This window comes from Struthio camelus, chromosome 1 (assembly GCF_040807025.1).
Source record: "Struthio camelus isolate bStrCam1 chromosome 1, bStrCam1.hap1, whole genome shotgun sequence".
Classification (NCBI taxonomy): domain Eukaryota; kingdom Metazoa; phylum Chordata; class Aves; order Struthioniformes; family Struthionidae; genus Struthio; species Struthio camelus.
In genome coordinates, this window is record NC_090942.1 from 51,796,946 (window position 1) to 51,817,828 (window position 20,883).

General features: G+C 44.7%; 1 protein-coding gene across 27 annotated transcripts in view; it reads right to left on the reverse strand.

Moving 5' to 3' along the window:
• The window catches only part of TMCC3 (transmembrane and coiled-coil domain family 3), a 146,891-nt gene extending 127,273 nt beyond the window's left edge, over positions 1-19,618 (reverse strand). For 5 of the 27 annotated variants that reach the window (XM_068937623.1, XM_068937664.1, XM_068937763.1 and 2 more), the window contains exons 1-2: positions 18,583-19,614; positions 18,335-18,502 (exon numbers count right to left, since the gene is read on the reverse strand). Coding sequence is in view for 1 of the 27 variants with exons in the window: in XM_068937567.1 (XP_068793668.1) it covers positions 14,647-14,790 (144 nt within the window). In the remaining 26 variants the exon portion in view is untranslated. Of the gene's footprint in view, positions 1-13,439; positions 13,522-14,646; positions 15,048-15,211; positions 15,408-18,334; positions 18,503-18,582 lie in introns of those variants that run through there. The other 22 variants (XM_068937709.1, XM_068937789.1, XM_068937683.1 and 19 more) reach the window with 18 other exon arrangements.
• Positions 19,619-20,883: the final 1,265 nt, after the last annotated feature.

The following is a 20,883-nucleotide window of genomic DNA, read 5'->3' on the forward strand; positions in this document are numbered from 1 at the left end:
GAACAGGCATGCAAAATGGCATCATTTGTTACATTATTCCACCTGTCTAGCTGAACAGCATTTTACTAACATCTAACTTACACTGGCACTGATTACCAGTTGTTTTTAGTGAGAGTCCAGAAAGCAAATCATGCACAAGCTGGATTAGGTAGTGCCTGGATTAGGTACTACCTTTGTGGTAGTACTAGTACCACAAAATGTAACATGAAGTTACTGATTCTTAGTCTGGTGCAGCAATGCAAGGCATTCAGCATATGACTTCACATACTCCTCTTTAAACGTTAGTGGCGGACTACACAGAACTCCACCGAACGAATTAATTCCCATGTGTCTGTCTCAAACGAAGTACATAAAAATACCAAGACATCAGCCTCATTAATTATTCGTATTAGTATCTGTCTGGCATTCTTAAAAGAGGAAACAAAAGCACAAGACATGCAGATCAAAGTCATGGGGAAAGCAGAACAATTTACTAAGCAATTATTCACTCGGTTTGCTTGGGAGGAGTCCCTGGAAAGTTTAGGGAGGTGCACAACTGCCAAAGCATCACAGCGGTTTGGTTACCATGTAACAGCATATCTCATTGGCAAACAGAAAAATGCTAAAAAAACCCCTATTAATTAAAATTGGGACATCAGTTTCTGCTCTACTTTCAGGAAGACAGGTTTAGAGGCGATACGTGAATCTAAGCCAGCTCTTGCTAGTTAAAAGGCTTTGAATAAACTGTTTAGTTCATACCTCATTGCCTGAAGAGCACTGTAACATTGAAACTTAACTCAGACAGACAGGGCAACACCGTGCAAAAGCCCTGACTCTGAAGGGGTCCTTCAAGAAAGAAGCGGGATTTAATGAAAGGCGAGGGGGGTAAATTGTTGGATACCCACCTCAGCTCAGCGACTGCAGAAAGATGGAGCAGAAGCAAGAGTCAGGGAAGGGACATGGAGCAGCTGTGAGGGAAACGGGAAGAGCTCAGCCAAGGTAACATGGGAGGAGACGGGCACTGAGACCAAGGCAAGTCAGCAGGCAGAATCCCCCCAGGCAGGCCAAGCAAGCCTCAAGGGACACAGCATTGGCGGTGGACCGCAAGAGGAAAGCAGTGTGGTCTAGCATGGGAAGAGGTGTTCGCAGGAGCCCCTCTTTCGGAGGAAGGCAGAACGGGAAGTGGCTGTGGAAAATAGATAGGGTATCACGGAGCAACTCCCAGAGCACTTGGAGGAGTAAAAAAAAGATGGCCTTTAGAGCTTCTGAAACTACATTACTGCAGGCAGATGAACCTGATCAGCCTTTCTGTGAACGAGTAGCAGCATTAGGCCTATAGAGCTCAGAGCACATAGACTGCAAAGGGCATTACAATCAGCAGGGATAAAAACATTGAGTTTTATGCCACTTCTACTGCCTTACTGGAATTGTTTCATGGATATTTCATCATGCAGAAACTTAATTTGATAAGGAAGGTAAAATAATTATCTGTGTCCTAGTTCTTCACTATACTGAAATATTTGTCTTACAAGATATTATTCCCGATGCATCACTGGATTTCCACTATATATAACAAAGAATCTTGAATTGTGTTTAAAGAAACACTGATCAGAAAACATTAGCACTGTAAGAGAAGTAAATTATAGAGTTTTAAAAGTAATCATAATGAAGTAGGCTTTCATTCTTATCTTATCTTTCTTTTTATTTAAAGAAGATCCTCCCAAAGAAGTGGTTTTTATAAACCTAGAATTTACAAACTTCATCTCAAAAATTCAATCAATCATACTGGTTTCTGCCTTACAGCGGTTAACATCCCTTTTCCAAACCATTAGATTAAAACATGTGTTGCTTTCAACTACAAATCCACCTTTAGCAAAGCCGTCTCACAAAGTGCCAAGCTAAAGGCACCTAGTTTGAGCTGAGTTGAGCTCTTTGCAGGATTAAGCTCTACGAAGCAGTACTTTACAATGCACGGGAGGTCAGAGTAGCGTAACTCTCTGAGTGAGCATGCAGGTGATATCTTGCACAGCATGTTGCCAAGGAGCTGCAAGGAGCAGAGAACAAATACAGATGGGAGGAGATGAATGCAGCAATGGGGCAGCTACACCAAGAAAGCTTTGGCTGGTGGAGAAGGACAACAGGGAGCAGGAGCAGGAGGATGCCCAGACCTACAGAGTCCAGCCAAGAAGGCCCCAGTAGAAGAGCCTCTGAAGCTCCCAGCAATGCCTCTGACCTGTTGTCTGTGCCATCTTCCTCCTCCCTTAGCCGGAGTTTCACTAGCACAGCTCTGTTAGACAACCGCGTCCCTGAGCCACCTTTTTCAGCTGCTTTCTCTACTCTCTTCTGCTTCCTGGCAGCCTCCCCCCCCCCCACATATACTCTTCATATATTCTGGAGGTGCTGGCCCTTTCCTTCTGCCTCCAGCCTCGGTTTTCAAGTTAGCGTAGGGGAAAGGAGGAGGCACATGAAACAAAATCTGATGTTGCTAAACAAGCTCTAATCTTAGACCCTATTAGAATGAAAAATATTAATAAGCTTAATAATAGGCATAAAAACCTGATAGATCCTCCCTGCAGAATCATTCAGCTATTCCAAAGAGACACTGTTTTCGCAGGCACTGGTTTAGGAACATTTCTTATTCAGCAGAGCACTAATGCATGTGCCTACACGTCTGTGTGCTTTCAGAACAGAGTGTCTTCGAAAGACAAAGTCTAGTTGTCTTGAAAACATTCATTTACAACTACTGTTTTTCCCATTGGTTTCTCTGGTGAGCCTTAGGTGAGAAAACTTTCTCTCTTGCCCTGTTATCTAACAACATAGCGATAATATTTATCTACATCACTTCACAACGGTGTCATGAGGATTCATTAATACTTACAAGCACTGTGAAGATGAAAAGCCCTAAACCATACAGGCATTAAGGTACATCAAGGCAATAGGCTTTTAATGCATGCTTAGCATATGTGGTGAATACCTCTCCCCTTCCACCACCCCACATTAGCATCTCTAAAACTGTTAAGCCAAAATCTGCCCTGTGGGACAAAACCACCAAAGCTGATCCTCGTATAGACCTAAGAGACTGAACAAAGCAGTCAGATGAGTACAGTAAACAATGCAGGTCTTCTGCACAGTGAAAATTGCAGAAAACACATGCAGTTTCAAAATCCCTAAAGAAGCAGTGCCACAGCAGAAAATGTGCTTATGAAATCAAAATGGGAGCTACAAGCAAGTCGCATATTAACTGAGCCTGGGCATTATTTAGCTTGAGGAAAGCCTTACCTTCTTCTCATTTGATGCAATGCCATACTTCTCTGTGATTTAGTGATTTGTGCCTTTCATTCCTAAATTATATTCTGTCTAAATTTAGTTGCCATAGAGAACGGTAAACCCAGTCTGAACACCTGAGCATTTGTTTGTAGGCAGGCTATTCTGGAGGTGGTGGTTCAACACACTGGAACCAGCAATTAAAAACTTAGCAAGCTTGGCTTTGCTAAGAGGTGCAAAGACTGTGCTTGGTTCAGCAGACTACTCCTCTTCTTCCCCGCTTTGCTGCCCTGTATATGGAGACTCAGTCCACACATACTCCCTGCCTCTGGCCCTCAGGCTGGAAATAGTAGCTGTTCAGTTGCCAGTCCACCCTGCTCAGGTACAGACAGTCATTTTCTCCTCTGTCCCTTTAGTGTTGCCGTTTGACAGTGATCCACATTCTCGTTTAAATTCACTGGGGAAACACACTTGGGAAACTAAAGCAGCTGGCACAGACGCCAACAAACTCAACTGACCAGTTCCCAAGGACAGGCGCGTGACATGAGGCCCTGCTATCCTAACCAGACTGGCAAGATGCAAACTTGAAGTGCTTGACCAACCATGAGCATCAGGATCTCCTCTGGCTCCCCCAGCTGCTTACAGAGGAGGCACAACTGTCCCTTGCAAGTGCCAATAATGCGTACTCTGCTTAAAGAGGTGCTGTTAAGGGACTGCTTTCTGTGCCCAGTTTGTCAAAGATCCTGTTTATCCTGCTTACCCTTTCCTGACAGCAGTTTTAAAAGTGTACCCTGCCCTGAGAGGCCATAGCAAAAGAATGCCAGAGCTGATCAATAATTCAAAGTCAAGTGGTGCTAAAATATGTTTGAGAAGTTAAATGCATGATGGTACTGCCACAAGCCCACTCGGATGTCAGTGTGACAGTTGTGTTGCAGCTGCATACAGAGAAGGCTCAACGCAGCTGTGACCAGGCCTGGTGCTCACCACCGTCTCCACGCTGGGCAGCGGCAGGCAGGCAAGAGAAACGGAAAGGGTGACTTGTGCACTATCCTCCTTCACTGCTGGAAAGCAGGGCTAAGAAGAAGGGAGGCTGTGCAGCAGTGAGGATTTCCAAAACTTTAAGGAACTAGCAAAGAAAATCCTTCTGCTTGTAAGTCTGAATACTAGTTTCCCACAGAAGACTTGCTATGATTTCTATCACTCTAGGAAGGTATATGCATTCCTTTAATGAAAACATTTTGTCACCACCTGTCAGGAATAAATTCAGGCAAAGAAAACAAGACAATATTGAACTAGAACACAGAATCTTGCAAAACACCAGAGCTGATTCATTCCTTCCCAACCCTTCCCCCTCCACTCTACTCCGGGCACCACGCCGAGAATAGATTAATTTAACCTGCCTGGGGATTTACATTAGATTACTGTTCACTACCAGTGGTTCCAAGTTCCTTTACTCTCCCTGCACCACCATATTTCTGCAAGAGATGGGCTGAATAAAAGTAATTTTATTTTTTTCTTAAATTATTCCAAATTTCTGTAGTGTCTGGCAGCAGCAATGCCAAGAACGAAAGACTTGAGCACTTACTCTCACCCCTAAGACTGGTAATCCATGCTGTTACGAAATAAATCTGTATTTTTTTCCCAATGCATGTGAATTACAAGAGTATTACATATGTAGATACACATTCTTGCTTGCTAAAGCTGCAGTCCTACTTTTTAACATCTGAAAACAGTAGTCCAAAAAAGTCACCTGTTGTAAGATTAAGTTATAAAACCCTCTTGGATCACATATTAAAAAGAGGAGCGATGGCTGAATGGCTGTCAGGAAAATGTTGTGGCTATCACTCAAAGCTGGAGACATTTCGTTTTGTGTACTGTCAATTCATTCTACATATTTTGTACGATAATGGCAGTGGTTTATAGTCTAGAAAACTCACCCGTTACACCTCATTTCTCCCCAGTAATAATAAAGATCAAACTTTATTATTGTAATATGACACTTACCATCCTGCAGAAAGACCTTGTTTTTCTTCCCTTCTCTCATCAAGGTAGTCTCTGAGCTGAGCTGCGAAAAGCCTTCCAGTTCAGAGTGCTTTGCAAGGCGCAAAAACCCTAGTTTGTCTGCATCAGTAGACAAACTGGCATCAGTGAATGGCAGTTAAAGCAGAACTCTCCGAAAAGTTTTCTTTGTGTTGCAAAGCAGCTAGGCTGAACAACTCTGTCTACCTGAGCTTTCCCACACGCCGAACAATTATCCTCAGGGACTGCTGGCTCAGGTGGTAAGCGAATGGCAGGGAGATGGGGCTGGCAGCGAAATAAAATAAGCATCGGAGATTGGGCACAGCTTCCCAGCTGCAAGATCGGACATGGCTATAAGTCTGCTGAGAGTTAACGCAAACAACAAAAACCATAGTAAAGCTGCCCTGTTTTTTTCTCCGCTAAAGGTTATAGGGAATCAATCTGCTGCAAAGGTATCCCAAATCTGTACAACCAGCCCTGCTTTCAACAAAATAAAATAAAATAGCCCTCAAATCTAGCTTTCAGCAAGACCAGAATACATTGAATCTAAATTGAAACTAAACTGTAAAAAGCAGAGGAAAGAATCTCTCTTCAAGCCTGTGCTTTATACATCAAAGAGTACAAAAAAGGACAAAAATCCCCCTTTATTTCTGAGCAAGTCACTACATATTATACATCCTTTTGCAATCAACTCAAGTAGGCCAGTACCAAAGGCCTGCCACTAGGGGATATTTTCTTTAAATGGTTAATAGAGCCTTAATTAATTATGTTACCTGGAAATATTATCTTGACAAAAAGCAAGATAATTGAAATGTGTGGAAAAAGTGTGTTTATACATCTGTCCAGAAATAAGCAGAGAAAGATAAAAAGACAACTGAAAAAAAGGACCACTGATAGAACAGCTTTTAATGCATCTGAAAAGGACAGAGAATAATTGGAGGACTTGCAAAGTCAGTTACTGGCATGGAAAATTACGTGCTAGCAAACGTTGAAGATGAGCAAAAAGAAAAAAGAAAAAAATTGCTGTGAATTTCAACCTTTTTTTCTGAATCAAACTAGCAAGCATTATCACTATTTTGCTCCTGGGAAAAAATGTATATTTTCCCCTTCTGGAAAAGATTTTGACTTCCCATTAAGAATAAAAAGTTTCGAATCATCTTTCAATTAGAGGTTAGTTTTTCAGGGAAAATTCAGTATTTTCTGAAGAAAGATATTTTCTGCAGGTTTTTTTAATATCAAACCCCCTATTTTCTATTAAAAATAGCTTTGACAGAAATAATCTGGGCCAGTGAAACTTTTCATTTCATAATGGTTTGTGGCATTCAAGGTCAGGCTCTACTACATTAAATACAATAGCTTAAGATCAGTTGTTCAGAGGTAGGAGCCTAGTGACCAAAGAGCCTGCACCTTCATTTTATAGGTCCTGAATCCACATGAGATCAAGCACAGATGTCACAGTAGGGCAGCAAAGGTGAGCCCTAGCCATTTTTCACAATGTAACTGGAGAATATCAAAGATACCTGAAAGTCTTTCTTAGCTTTCAAAAGGCTACAACATGCATGAGACAGCCCATAACAGAAGAAGATCAAACAAATTTGCCTAAAAATCACACATCGGGTTAACAGCCCAGTGGAAAGAGAGCACCCATTTAACCAGTCCCAAGCCCAATCCACAGAGCCATTTCGAGGGGGCAATCATTATGCCAAGGACCTCAGGTGGGTGCCACTTTTCCTCTAAAGACAGAAGGTGCACCCTCGGAGGGCCAGGAAAGGGGGTGCAGAACAGAAAAGTTCACTGGTTTCCGACAGAAAAAGCATTGAGAAAAGGTTTACAGTGAAAAAGAGTTGACAATATTCTGCTATTCTGAAAAGTTTGAGATATCTGGCCTAGAAGCCTCACTACAAAGCAGACAAGACAACACATCCGTCAGCTGGATATTATAACTCAAGGAGACCTCGGTCGTCATTGAACTACATGGAATCTAATATCAAACGATCTGGTTGTTCTTGAAATGTTCCAGGAAACGTGCAGGTTTGCTCAGTTGCAGCTGCCTTAGCTGGAAGTGGGGGGTGTTGCTCTTCTTCGGGAGAGGCACCGGGCGACCTTCCCTCCAGGCCAGGAGACACTTCTCCTCCCAGAGGAAACAGGCAGCCTTGGAGAAAAGGAACACAAACCGCCAATGCCAATTTTTAAATGTCCTTTTGCTGTGCGTTCAAGAGGCAGACTGAAGGAATCCACTTTTGAACTAATTGCTAACAACTGCAGGAAGGACTGACAGGAAAAAATAAAGACACATGGATTACTTACCAGGAACCCATCTTACGGTGAACCTATTAACTCTATTTATTTGGCCACTCAATCCAGCACAGCTGTATGCCCAGACAATGGAAACAAATAAACCTTATGAAATTGTAGTTTTATCACTGGACAGACTTGGAAGCCATCCTTGTTAAAGGAGTTCCCCGTTTTCCATGCAAACAGAAAGGTCCATTAACACATCTGTCCTCTTCTTTTATTTCTGTTTGGAGATTTTTTTTTCCATACTTATTTTTGAAAGTTTAGACTTTATTGTATTCGCATTAAGACAACATTTCAGCAGTGAGAAACATAAGAGAAAGAGATTAACTGCCCTTTTTTGTGTCTCTTGTGCTAACTTCAGCTTTGTCACAAGCTCAGAATTAAGGGCACCGTGGTAGGGCTCTGAGATGCACACCTGCCAAGTTTTGTCCACCTCTACAGGTGTTGCTGTGCAAAAATTATGAGCAAATATCCAAAAAAGCACTGAGTATTTTGTGAGTACTTTGCGTTGGCCTGGAAATGTCACCTTTGGGTCACTGGCCCCATGCTCCAAGCAGAGGCTGCAGCACAACACAGGACTTGAGGGATCTGACAGCAGTGATGACCTTGTGCTGAGCAGGGCCTGGGCAGCGAGCAAGCAGGGCGCTGTGCAGGCCAGTGGGGTGCGAGCTCAGTGACAGCCAAGTGCAAGGGAAATCTGGGGAAATGAGATATGCAGTAGTGGGAAACAGTGCAGGGCAGTAAGGATAAGTATATCAAGAAGATAATAGAAAACAGATCACCCCTTAAAACTTCAGTTTCTCTCCCCTTGAAGTGCTTCATAAAGCAGGTTGAGACCTATGGACAGAGGAAAAAAACATAGAGAAGAACTGATATGTCCAAGGGCAATATTCCCTGGCCTTTCCAGCTCACATACACGAGGACAGGGAAATGTTGGTTCTGGCACAGGCAGCCTGTATAGAAACTTGCAACCACCCATTCTGACCTGCCATTCCCCTGAACAGGAGTCAACGCCAGGCCACTAGCACAAGAAATGGCTTTAAAAAATCCTACTGTTTTTAGTTCAATTAAGCCAACATGCGTAAGAGATCTTAATCTTCCTCTATTTGTTTTCCCACTGCTTCAATCATAAGTTATGCACACATTCTCAGAGTTGACTTGCTCAATCAACAGCATGACTCCAGTAGGTCCAATATTTCACAAGCAATCTCAGCGGAAAACAAGACTCAGTTTTGTGGTGATGGACGATAAGGAACATACTGGCTTACACTAAATCCATGCCAGGATCTTGGCTGAAACAGTGGCTGATGGCTAGGAAAGACTGTAACAACAGAACAATCATGTCATGACACTCCACAGAATACTTTCCAGCTGCTAGTGATCTGCAGCTCAAGGACTTTCTGAGGCAGCAGGGTTAATTTTGTATTCAGTGGTCTTTGAAGTTTTCTTTGTCTATTTGGTTTCTGAACCAAATGCAAACTTGAGTCCCCCACAACACCCAATGGAAAGGAGTTATACAGCTAAATTAGGAGTGTATCCTTCTGTTTTGAACCTGCTGCCTGACAGTTTCATTTCATACCACCAGTTCTTCTACTGAAAGAGACAGTGAACAAACCATTCCCTAATTCTTCCTCTCCATGCCATTTACTGCTTGCTCTCCCTCTCTACCTGCCAACAAAGGTGTCAGATAGAAATATGCCCAGTAAGAAGAAAGTCAAAAGCCCTTCAGTAATTTAAATACCATTTTCAAAAGTGAACTCAGGGACTTACATATGTAAACCTCATAGACTTCCCATTCAATTTTGGGTCCTCGTCGCCTAAGTACAAAGAACTTTCTTCTAGAATCTTAAGAAAATACTTTTTAGGACACAGATTCTGGATAGATATTAGATATATTTAAGATGGCTCATCAATATGAACTTACACCTCAATGACATTTTCAACTTAAGATCTCCGAAACTGCAGAAATACTGGTCTACCTTTTAAAAGTACTAGCTTACATTGCAGAGCAGACTGAGTTACGTTTCCATCATCTATTGCCCGTCAGCAACACCCATCACCATAGAACCTGAAGTCTCAGTTTTGGTCCCCTTTATCCTGTTGCTATCGTTTCAAGTCCTTTTAAGCACTGCAAAATTTTTGCCCCATGTCCATATTTCCATCATATATATGGTTTGCAGAGGTGGCTCCAGTCAGTTGAGTCACAGAGATAAAACAGCAGAAGCAGTAATGGGAAAGCTGAATTCTTCAGCAAATAGGAGTGGGTGAAGTAAAGGTAGCAAATTCCCTCATCTTTAGTCCTTCAAGACCGACACTGATGTCCTATCAAAATCCTCATTCACACATCATGTAATCTGCTAGGCACTTAAACTCCTCCAGGCACCTACATTTTCACCAGCAGAGATGCTAAAATCCACTTAAAATCATAGCCTGCCCAAGCTCCAGCAGGGATCTCAGATTGCCTGCTTGCCCTATTTTTCCCAGTAGCCCAGTGGGAAGGCAAGAGATTCATATTTAAATCCCCACTATGTTTTGTTCAGAGCAAGAACTTGCTCAGTGCTCCCACATCCCAGGAGGGCTTGTGTCTTACCAAGTTAAACTGCTTGCATGTTAGCTCTGCTACACCTAACGCTTAACTAAGTTCACCTCTTGTCATGGATTTAACTGGAAATATATTTTCTGTTCCCTGTGGGCCACCAAAATAGCAGAGTCTCCAAAACAGCAGAATAAGGAAAATCTCATTATTACCTCAGCCTTGATGTGTAGTCCTTGACTGACGGCTCTACATATTATTTGAAGATAAGCTCTGGGCATCTGAAAACAACAGCAAATTGTCCCAGTATGGACAGTTTTGCATCACAAGTTGTTAAGAACAGACAACGGCAGCTTGGTTAAAAACAAAACTTTCATTTTGCTCAAATATCTAGTGATTAAAATTTATAACAAGACATAGCACTGATCTGTACCTCTTAAGGTATGCATGTCCCTCCTAACTGTGCCCAATTGCCTTATGAATTCAACAGACTAGCCGCAAGCAAGCTGTTCCCTTTCCCTCCTCATTTGTATCTACAAGAGCAGCTACTGATTACTGAGAATCAGAGCCAAAAATACCTAAGAGCACTACATGAGATATAATAAAAACCGAAGCAACACACAATTTCCTCTTTATTACACATTTTATTTAGCCAAGCCTGGATTTTCAGTATATTCTCCCATACTAATTTCTTCATTTTGTTGTTCCTAAATACTAATTTCTTGCTGATGTGCTTGATTTCCACTGATTTCCAAGCGTGGATCTCTCTCGCTTGAAAAAATAGCTCCAGCAGATTTGCCATGTGAATTGGGCTTTTGTTTTCCCTAGTGAAAATGAACAAGATACACAGTGCTGATGTTCAAAAGGAGAACAAAAGCAGCCAGTGAGAATTTAAATCTAATATGCACTCCAATGATCTGGTGAAAGACTGCCCAGGCTGAATAAATTAGCTCCTAATACGGTAAATTAAGACAGGTAGGTCATCTGGCTAAAGAAGCTGAAAGAGAAAAAGTTCAAAGAGATAAGAATGCTGAGGTTTGGGGAACTGGTTTTCCATTAGTTGCCTGGAAATTTAGCCTCTCTTTTCCCTTCTCTTAATTCTGTTACCTCCTTCCTACATGTTCTAATAGACAGCTTATCTCTTAATGAGAATGCCAGTCTTATTTTATTTGAATGGGGGGAAGGTAGGCAGAAACCAGAAAAAACCTTTGGGATTTTCTTCCTGCTTATATTTACCTAGGGATACTAATAGGAAGCTGAAGGAAAAGTTAACAGCATATGGGAGAAAAAGGACCAGGTCTTTCAGCCGCAACAAAATCAAGTGGACCTACCTCAGCCGACAGTAGCCGTGAATGCGGCTGCAGCACCTAGATACTATACAATAGCGTTCTTAAGAATGTGTGTTTGTATAACCAAGAAAATATTTGGCAATGCCTATGTCATCTTTAACTATTTGGATCGGCTTGGGGAAAGAGGAAAAGCAGAGTTGTATGGTAGCTAGGAAATTCTCTACATACGGGTCTCGTGTTTCCAGAGTTTGAAAAGGGAGGCTATAGAGAGGATAGAGGGGAGCCCATTCTCTGCAAAGATGAGACTCCTGTAAAGCATCTCAAATAAAACACTAGAAGTAGGAAACCTCAACCTTACTAACACTATAGAGGACTGAGAAAGCACTCCTGTCAAGGAGCACATGTTAGGCATAGGTAGCTGGAGGCAGCAGAAGGTCAGAGGTGGCAGGCAGAGAGGTCTAAACTGCTCCCTAGTAGGAGTGCAGAGTAAGAGCAGCTTCAGCTAGGCTCCAGGGTCAATAGAAACCATTGAAAACAGTCCACCAGAAGGGTCATGCTACCGCCTGTCCTTCCCCAGGGTGTTCTCCCTTCCTCCTCACGTAGCTTACCACCACATATAGCACCCTTACTTCGGCTGAGCTGCTCTCCTTCACAAATTACAGCAGAGACCTGAGGAGCATGAGGAGGGTCATCTGCCTAAGCTGTACCTCTGCACTGGTGAGCAAAAGGGCAGGGGAGCCTACATGGAGCATCATTACTGTGCTGCTCTTGCAGCCACATGAGTGCCAGCATCTGTACACCACTGCTGGGTTCAGGTCAGCACTACCTGAAGGACTTACCCTACAGTGGTGACTGACGCACAGGGAGCAGGCAGGCTTCTCCCATAAATCAGATCACCTGAGGAACCAAAGGTCACCCCCCCACACACGCCTCAACAGTAGCTCCATCAAATTTTCACTGATTCCACTCATCCTCCTGGGGCCATTTTCTCCATGTAAGAGCTGAAATTCACCACACCCCAAAGAAAGGCAAGGATATATTTATTTTCTTCTCTGGCAACAAATTCCAGGTTTTTACTATGGTTTTGAGACATTTTGAAACAACTTCCTTACTTACTGCTTACTTAGGAGCACAGAAAGATCTCTGAAAACTTGATCCAGAGGGAAGGTGTGGATTTAACACTGATTCATCGACGCATACTAAACCTGGTGCAAGCATTTCAGCTTTGTATCGCAGTGGCCCAGGTCACTCCAGCTTAATTCATTTTTTAAAGCAATCAGTGAAATATCAACTGCATTTAGGAACAGCAAAGGGAGGTTCCAAATGTTAATTTCCCTTTCGTTACTGTGTAATCATGCAACAGGAGGAACAACGGAAAAGCAGGAGTTTCTCCCTAGCTTATCTTCTCGCCTGACAGATATAAAAGCAAAAAGGGGATGCTAAGTGACAGATTATGGAAGCTCCTCCAGAACTGCAGAGGAGAAACAGGAGTAGTCAAGGCAATCAACACTGAGGTTTCACACTCCAGACTAGAGAGCCACAGCAGGAAATTGATTTTCTCTCTTAGTTCCCAACATGACTACTGTTTTACCACAACACGCTAAGGACCTGATCCATCAGGAAAGGAAAGTTCTCCATGTGGATGCCTAAAACAGGATCTGGGCACTTGTAATCCAAAGCAAGACCTGCAAGTGAGTTGTTCTTCCTTTTATAACTTGGTACTTTTTCCTAAATGGAGATTATCTCTCTTAGAAGGTTCTTCATGCAGCCTTCATTAGCCCTGAGGTATTCCTTAAGAATTCGGAATTACTACTTTTATCATTTTAGGCTAAAGACAGCTTAGTTTAACTTCTGTTTGTACCGCTCTCCTTCTCTTATATACAGTAAAGGAATTCAGTGCAAGTGGCCTAGAATTGGCACAGGGGTCACTCTGTCATGGGCAGCAAGCTGACTACCCAGTTCAGAACAGGCTGCCAGTGTAGTTTAGAGCATTCCTCAAACTTGGATTCAGCCCTTGCGCAGTCTCAGAATTAGGGATGAAAAAAAGGCGCGCATACCTTGTATCCTCAACCCCCAAGCTCAGTTTGACCTTCAAGAAGCCCTTAATTTCAAATCTTGACCATGTCTGCACATTTTGTCCTAGTAAGCAAAGGAGCATATGACGGTTAATGGAAGAAGGCAAAAGTCAGATGAAGCATTTCTTCCACATTAGTCACAATGCCAGAATAGAAATCAGCTTTCTTTTACTCAGTCTGTCCAAACTATATAATAACTGCATAATAATTAACTTTCACAGAACGAAATATTGCTCTGGGACTACCTATAAAAAGAGATTAGTAGTGTTGGTTTTTTGCAGCCTGGCTAAGTGGAGGGTTCCTCTTTCCAAACAAAGGGAAGATATCCTCAATTATCTAGTTTGTTCTGCATTGGGCCGGCGCTGCCAAACTAAGTGCAGCCATCAAAATGCAGATCAGCACAGCGGGAAGTGCTGAAAAGAACACCAGGCTCTCACCATCTCACGCACCACGCAGAAAGGCTGGAGATTTCACATGCATTTTACTATGAATTTTGTGGGATGGCTTGCTACTCCAGTTGTCTGAGCTGCTGCAGCAATCCCAAGCTAATGGGTCTAGATGTGTGACAACAAATTTTGCAAAAACAACATAAAATGAGAGCAAGACACGAACAACAGCAGGACAAGAAGACTGAGCAGTTACATGATTCATTCTTTCGATAATGCTCCTTCTACCCTGTCAGTTCCCTGTTATAGCCCGTTTTCAGCAATGATGAAAACCAGCCCAGGTCCACCCAGAACTAAATCTTGCACTGGAGAAGGGCAACTGAGAATCGTGTTAGGAGCTCTAAGGTCTATATGCACATGTTACACCAGGGAAAAGATTCCTGCGGACTTCGATATCTTTTGGATCCGGCTCCAAAGTAGAGCTGGGGTAGCCATCCTCCTCTCAGCTCACACCTTCAGCTTATTTTTCTATCGCTTTTAGCAGCTCCTCCACCAGTGACAAGTCTTGCACTCACCTTCACATCACATAGAGAGCGTTACTACCTAGCGTAAAAACGAAGAGCCGTTCCATCTGTCCCTAAACAGGACTGTACAAGCCCAGGAGTAACGCGCTGCCGCGCAAGGCACAGCCGAGGCAGGCAGGAGAGCCACAGGCTGGCGGCCCCTCACAGATGGCCGATTCCCGGCGCGGCAGCTTGGCTCCGACGAGCCCCTTCCAGCGGCTCCGGGCACTTCGCACTCACCGTCCGCCGCCTGGGACGAGCCTCCTCCCTCGCAGTCGGGTCTACAGCAGCGGCGGGCGCCTGCGGGGGAGCCGCGGCCCTCCCGCTACGCGGACATGTGCTGCCCGGCTGCCTCGCTGGCACCGCCGCCTGGAGCACCGGCATCCATGGCAACTCCAGCCGAAAAACAGCCCCCCCCCCCCGCCACACACGCACACACACACACGCACACACTTCCCGCAGGCGCCGGCTGCCAACGGGAAAGTTTGCCTGCCTTCGCGCCGCTGCCTCCCCGCCGCTCCCCTCAGCGCCCAGGCAGCCCCGCTCGGGACGCAGCGCCGCGGCGGCGGGCAGCGCCGGCGGCCCCGGCTCCGAGCCCCACCATGGACAGCGCCGAGCGCCGAGCACCGGCCCCGCGCCGCAGGGCGCAGCCGCCGCGCCGCCCCGCAGCCCACCCCGGCCGCCCGGCGACCGTTAACGGCCCAACCGCCCCCCCGCCGCCGCCGCCGCGCCGCCCCCTGGCGGCTGCCGCCGGCCTCGCCCGCGGGTCAGGCCGCGCTGGGGGTGCGGCCGGCGCCCCGCTTACCTTTCGCAACATGCTGGGCGGGCAGCGCCGGTTCCCTCCCGCCCGCCCTTGGCGGCGGTGGCGGCGGTTGGAGGCGGCGGTTAAGCGGGGCCGACACCCGCCGCCGCGCGCTCGCGCCGCCCTCCAGCCCACACTGAGCCGCGGCGCCACGGCCCGGCCCGGGGGCAGCCCGGAGCGCCGACAGGGCGCAACGCCGCCGTGGCGGAAGGGGCCCGGCGGGCTGGACCCGGAGCGGGAGGCCCCTGAGGCGGAGGGCGTCGGGCGGCACCGTGTGGCCGGGGCCTCCCTGGGGCGGCGAGGCGGGCGGGCGGGCGGTGAGGGCAGGGGTTTTCCCCCTAGGGCGACTTCGCAGGGTGTTTTTGGACGGCCGCGAGCCCACGGGCTCGCCTCAGCCAGGGAGTGCGGGCGGCCGCCCGCACTCCCTGGCTGAGGCGAGCCCGTGGGCTCGCGGCCGTCCCAAAACATCCTACCAAGTCACCGCGCGCACGTGTGGTCGGCGCCGCGGTGGGCGACCCGAGGCCTTGGGTAGGCCGTCGTGGGGCGCTTCCCCGACCCCAGGGCTCGGGACCTCCTTCCCCGCTGCCCGCCGTGGCGGCGCGTCCCGGCGGGTCCGGGCACGGGCGAGGCAACGGCAGGCCGGTGGTTTCCCCTCTTGGGAAGGAGGATGGATCGTGTCGGGCTGGATGGGTGCATCGCCCTGGCCAGATCCAGGCGGTGGGAAGCCGCTCGGAGCCCACCGATCTGGTGCTAAAACACGTTGGGGTTGCAGGGCTCCTGTAAGAGCTTCCTGTAACAAAACAAGCCTTACCCAAAGCAAATTACACCTATTCCAGGAACAATTTACATCTCCAGCAATCTGTAGTACCCTGTCAAGAGTTACAAGCTGTTCTCACGTTAAAATAGAATCTCATCTTGAAAGGTATTTAATGTTAATTATAATGTACTTTCTATATTAACATTAAACAAAAGAACCTGTGGCTCCTGCTGTCCAGTGTATGGAGGTGAGTCATTGCTTAGCTTGTTAAATCAGCACCCACGCATGCTTCCCATGCGAGTGTGCCCAGTCGCTGATTTTGACATAAACCAGCAGGTTGGGTAGTGTCTTGGAAGGATGGGACCGCGTATTTTACATGCTGAAGCATGTTATTTTCTCTGACCAGTGACAGTTCATTGTTCCATGTTTGGCCTAAGTGCTGTTAAGTTTTAAAGTCATAGATTTCACACGTGTGAAACTTCAGTCCTGCAAACACATAGGAGATCCATGATAAATTGATTTTGAGCAAACCAGCTAATAAGTGAAAAGCAAACAAAGAAGGTAGATAAACTGTCATTAAAATTGTACTAGAAATTAGTCTGACAGGAGCAGTTTAGTTTAAGTGACTGAAAACTTGCTGGCAGGTTAATCCATAGTTTATAACCTATTCCTTGTGAAGCAGGAAGAAACATCACGGGTGTCTGCCTTTAAATCTTAGCCATTATGGTTGTGAGTCTGTGCAGGCCGAGTCAGACACTGCTATCTTCTTTGATCTCGTGGCGCAACACATTACTCAACACAATGTTCTGTTAAGGTCCTAAAGTGGAGCCGGGGTTGCTGAAGTTGAACCTGTTGACTAGTGGGGGTTTTTTTCTTTACTGAGGTGATAACCTTATGACACAGTTGTTGCATTATAGGTGACAGACACTCAACTCAAATTTGCTGGGCTTCTCTGTACGTGTTAATTGTATCTCATTATGTTGCTTGTTAGTTACTTTGCTTCTCTCAGGTCTGACCATGTGGGCTTCAGTGGTGCTTTTATTCACTTGCTCAGGTTGTCTCTTCCCTTTCTCTTTATCTATTGAAAATAAAGAACCCTTCATTTTGTCAAATTTCTGTATTACCAATATGATAGATGTTTTCCTAGTCACTTTAGATGCCTGTTTACAGAAAACAATGGCGTTTCCAAGAATACTGACACTGATCATTGACTATTCTTGTCCACTAGCCAGCATAAAAAGATATGATGCATGTCCCTCTCAATGCATGTGTTCTCATGCCTGTTTGTGACAGATTCTTAAACTGCTTTGCTACTTTCCAGACATTTTCTCATGAAGGTTAACTGTGTAAGTAAGTCTGATAACATTACTGTTTTACCTATAAATGAAACTGGATAATCAAGAGGGATAAGAACATCAGCAATAGTCCTAGACCATTTGCATTTGGAAATCTGCTCTGGCTTATTTGGTTTGTTGTTTTCTCTGTAGTTGCACTCATTAAAAGATGTGCTCTCAAATCACTTCTTTTCTGAAGAAGATCAGAGAACTCCTTAAAAGGGAGTTGGAATCCTAAGATTTGAGTATTGCAGTGCTTAACATACAGTGCCCCAAAACTCAGTCCTAAGTACCTAGCCTTTTTCTCCATTAAGAGAATTTGACACCTTAGAACAGGGTTCAGGGTAAACTACCGTTCTTGCTGAGCCAGAAACTGTCTGAGATCTCCAAGAGGAGTCTGCTCAGGATCCCTTAAGATAGGTTGTTGGAAATGTGGCTCCCTGCCTTGAGGCCAGAGCTCTTGTCCTCCCACAATGCAGGGCTGGGCTATTTTCCCTGAAGATGGGCTGCTACGGCCATATCTTTCAAAAGCTGAATTAGATACTGCTCTCCGGGTGTGTTTTCTATTTATTTTCTCATAGCAACTGGAATGCTACTGTCACCCTCTTGCACTGTGGACCTCTGCACTTGTTCTGAAGCTAGCTATAAAAGTCTGATGCCATCCTTTTGTTTTGAAAACATAAACATGTTAAGTTAGATGAAAAGTTTGGATTACAGACCTATAGAGAAATGTAGTGGGCAGGTATCTGAGATACAACTCCAGGACCAGCTGGCCAACCAGCAGCAAAAAAATAACTTTACTGTCTCATCTTGTCTGAAATAAAATCATTTCAGGGCATCAGCATCACTTATGTTTCACCTCTTTCATGCCATCTCTGTCATTTTTTTGTGATCATGATCAACTGTTGCAAGTCTGCATGGTACCCTTTCTCCTGCCCCTGGGTTACTGTAAGCTCTCTGTATGTTCCTCCTCAGTACAGTCATTTTTAAGTCACCCTGTGTGCCCCTTTTCTCCTACAACTTTAATCCACTTACCATGGTTATGCAACGCCAGGCATCTTCAGAGGAAGTCTGGGCATGAAAGCGATGCATGGTTTGGAGGGTTTGATTCGTGGTCTGCAGGAACAGACCTTTCTTCAGTTTCTCTGCACAGAAACTTCCTCCTCCAAAATTCCTCTACTGAAAAAAAAAGAGGGAGAGGGGCTGACAAGTATAATAGTATTATTTTCAAGCTTTTTTTGACAAAGCCATGTCGGTTTACTGTTTTTAAGAGTTTTACTTACATGCAATAATATCACTTGATCATAGTACTACAACTGGGGACTGCAGCCCATGCTGGTCAGCTCAGATGAAGCCTGGATTGGCAGGGACTGAACAGCAAGAGGCATTCAGCATGACTGTGCCTGCTTTTTGTTTCCTCTGGCTTTCACTGATGTTTGGTTTGAGTATCTTCCTTCTGCAGAACTGCTGAAACCACTGTTTGTATTTCCTTCCCCAAATAAAGCTTGGTTAACAATTTACCATCTTCTAATGTTGGGACCATTTTTTGCAGTTTTGTTACCAACTGAATGGTGCTACAATGCCAAAAACTCTCTCTACTTCTTCCGCCTAATGTATTTGCCAATTTTGAGGTTAACATTGCATTAATATCATTACTTTGCTAAATGGTATCAAAGGCAAACACAGAGAAAAGGTGAATCAATTTCCCGTTAAAGTAACACTGCACAAAACAATTCACAAATTCACGTGATTCACAAAATACCATAATATTGATTCTAGACATGCACTGCATGTGTAGTTTTGCGCCCCTAGATGACGGACTTTCCATCACTTTTTCCTGGACAAAGCCATTGTGCTGTGCTGATGCATGCCACTGATCTGACACTGATTTTCATGAGCGAAATTTTGGATAAATGTGTGGAATCTTCAAATTCTGCCGGAACAAGTTTCCTGCTGAGTAAGAGGGTATGTCCAGTGAAACACAGACAGATGGTAGCCAAAGAGGACAGGCTAGATTATATCATCTCCCTTAAAGATTTCTATGAATTCCATCTGCTCTGTCCTTCTCTCCCAGTACTTTACAAATGAACCAAAAAGGAAATCGGTACCTTGTCCTTCTGTCACCACTGAAGTCTAATTCGTTCTTTTTCAGCTACATACGTTGCCTTACTGCTTCATAATCAACCTTCACAGTACTAAATGCAAAAAAGCCAGGTCCAAGATTGTTTTTGTCTTCCATTTTCTTTCCAGTGGTGTTTTCCTCCAGCATCTCCATGTATTGGGAAAGACCTTTTTTCCTTCATCCTATCTGCCCCTTCTACTAGACTTGAGTAGTCCTTCCCATGCTTCCGTGTCTCTGAAATACAACTCCTGTATGGGTTTTTCTCTTCCCCAGTCTATTGTTAGTCCCCTCCAAATTTGTTTTCACAACGCCATGCTCAAAGTTGTCTCTGCTAAAGGTAAGAGAAGAACTCTTATTAAAATGACATCTGAGCTTTGGAATTATTTTTACTTAAAGTTGTGGTGTCTCTTCAGATAAGGGATAGTAAAGCTCTCAGGTTGCTTTGCTGTTTCCATTTTACAAGAGCAATTCCAGTGACGCTCTATAGCATGTCTGGTATCAGTATGGGGATGCAGAGATTTTTATTTCTCTGGTGTTTGCTAAATAATTCTTGTCACATGCAGAAGTGAAAACATTGTAGAGCACAACCAGTTCTTTGAACACAGCATGTGTGAAATGCTTCTAGCCAGCCTCATTTCTGCAAGCTGAAATGCAAAATGTTGCTATGGGAACGTTCCCTTCTCATCTTCTCTCTACCCAGTCAGCTGAAGGAAGAATTTGGTTTTTTTTAAATGCAAGATGTCTGTGTCTGCACTTCGCCTAATCAGTCAACATGAAACAGAGAACAATCATTTTCACAGCCAAACAGTGGAAAAACATGACTTATTCACAGGGGGAAAAAAAAAGATTCACAAGTGTTTTAGGGGAAGGAACTTGCTGTCTTCTTGTGGGCAGACAGTAACACAAACTGACAATCCTATTGGCCAGTGAAACCAAGGGAAGAAATGGGAGTGAAACCATACAAAACCTGAGTTGGGCAAACCCCTGTCTCTCCTTGGGAAAGTGTTTGTATGAAGAAGTCTTCAATGAACACAGGAAAAGGAACAGTTGTAAAAGAGGAGGAGACTTAGCAGTCCCATCATCGAGCACCTGCTCCTCCAGGGAAAGGGGCTGCGGAGAGCAGCTGGGTGACACCGGGCTCACGCTCCATTCTGCCAGCTCCTTTACTGTGGTTTTGGTCTCTGTCATTAGTGTTATAACTCAGTCAGTGTGAGTCAGAGACCTCTGTCCACAGCAAACTAAAAGTAGTGTAAATGTAACTTGATCCTGTCTTATCTGGAATGGTGCACACACATATTAGTCCTTTGGCTCAGTTGAGGTTTAACAACTTGCCAAACCACAGTGATTTGATCATGTATTTAAGTCTTCTGTCTCATGTCAGTCTGTAAGCAGAAAAGACATTTCCCAAGATGGAAAAAAATCACTAGTAGTTTTCAGACTAATTAAAAATTCTGTTTATTGA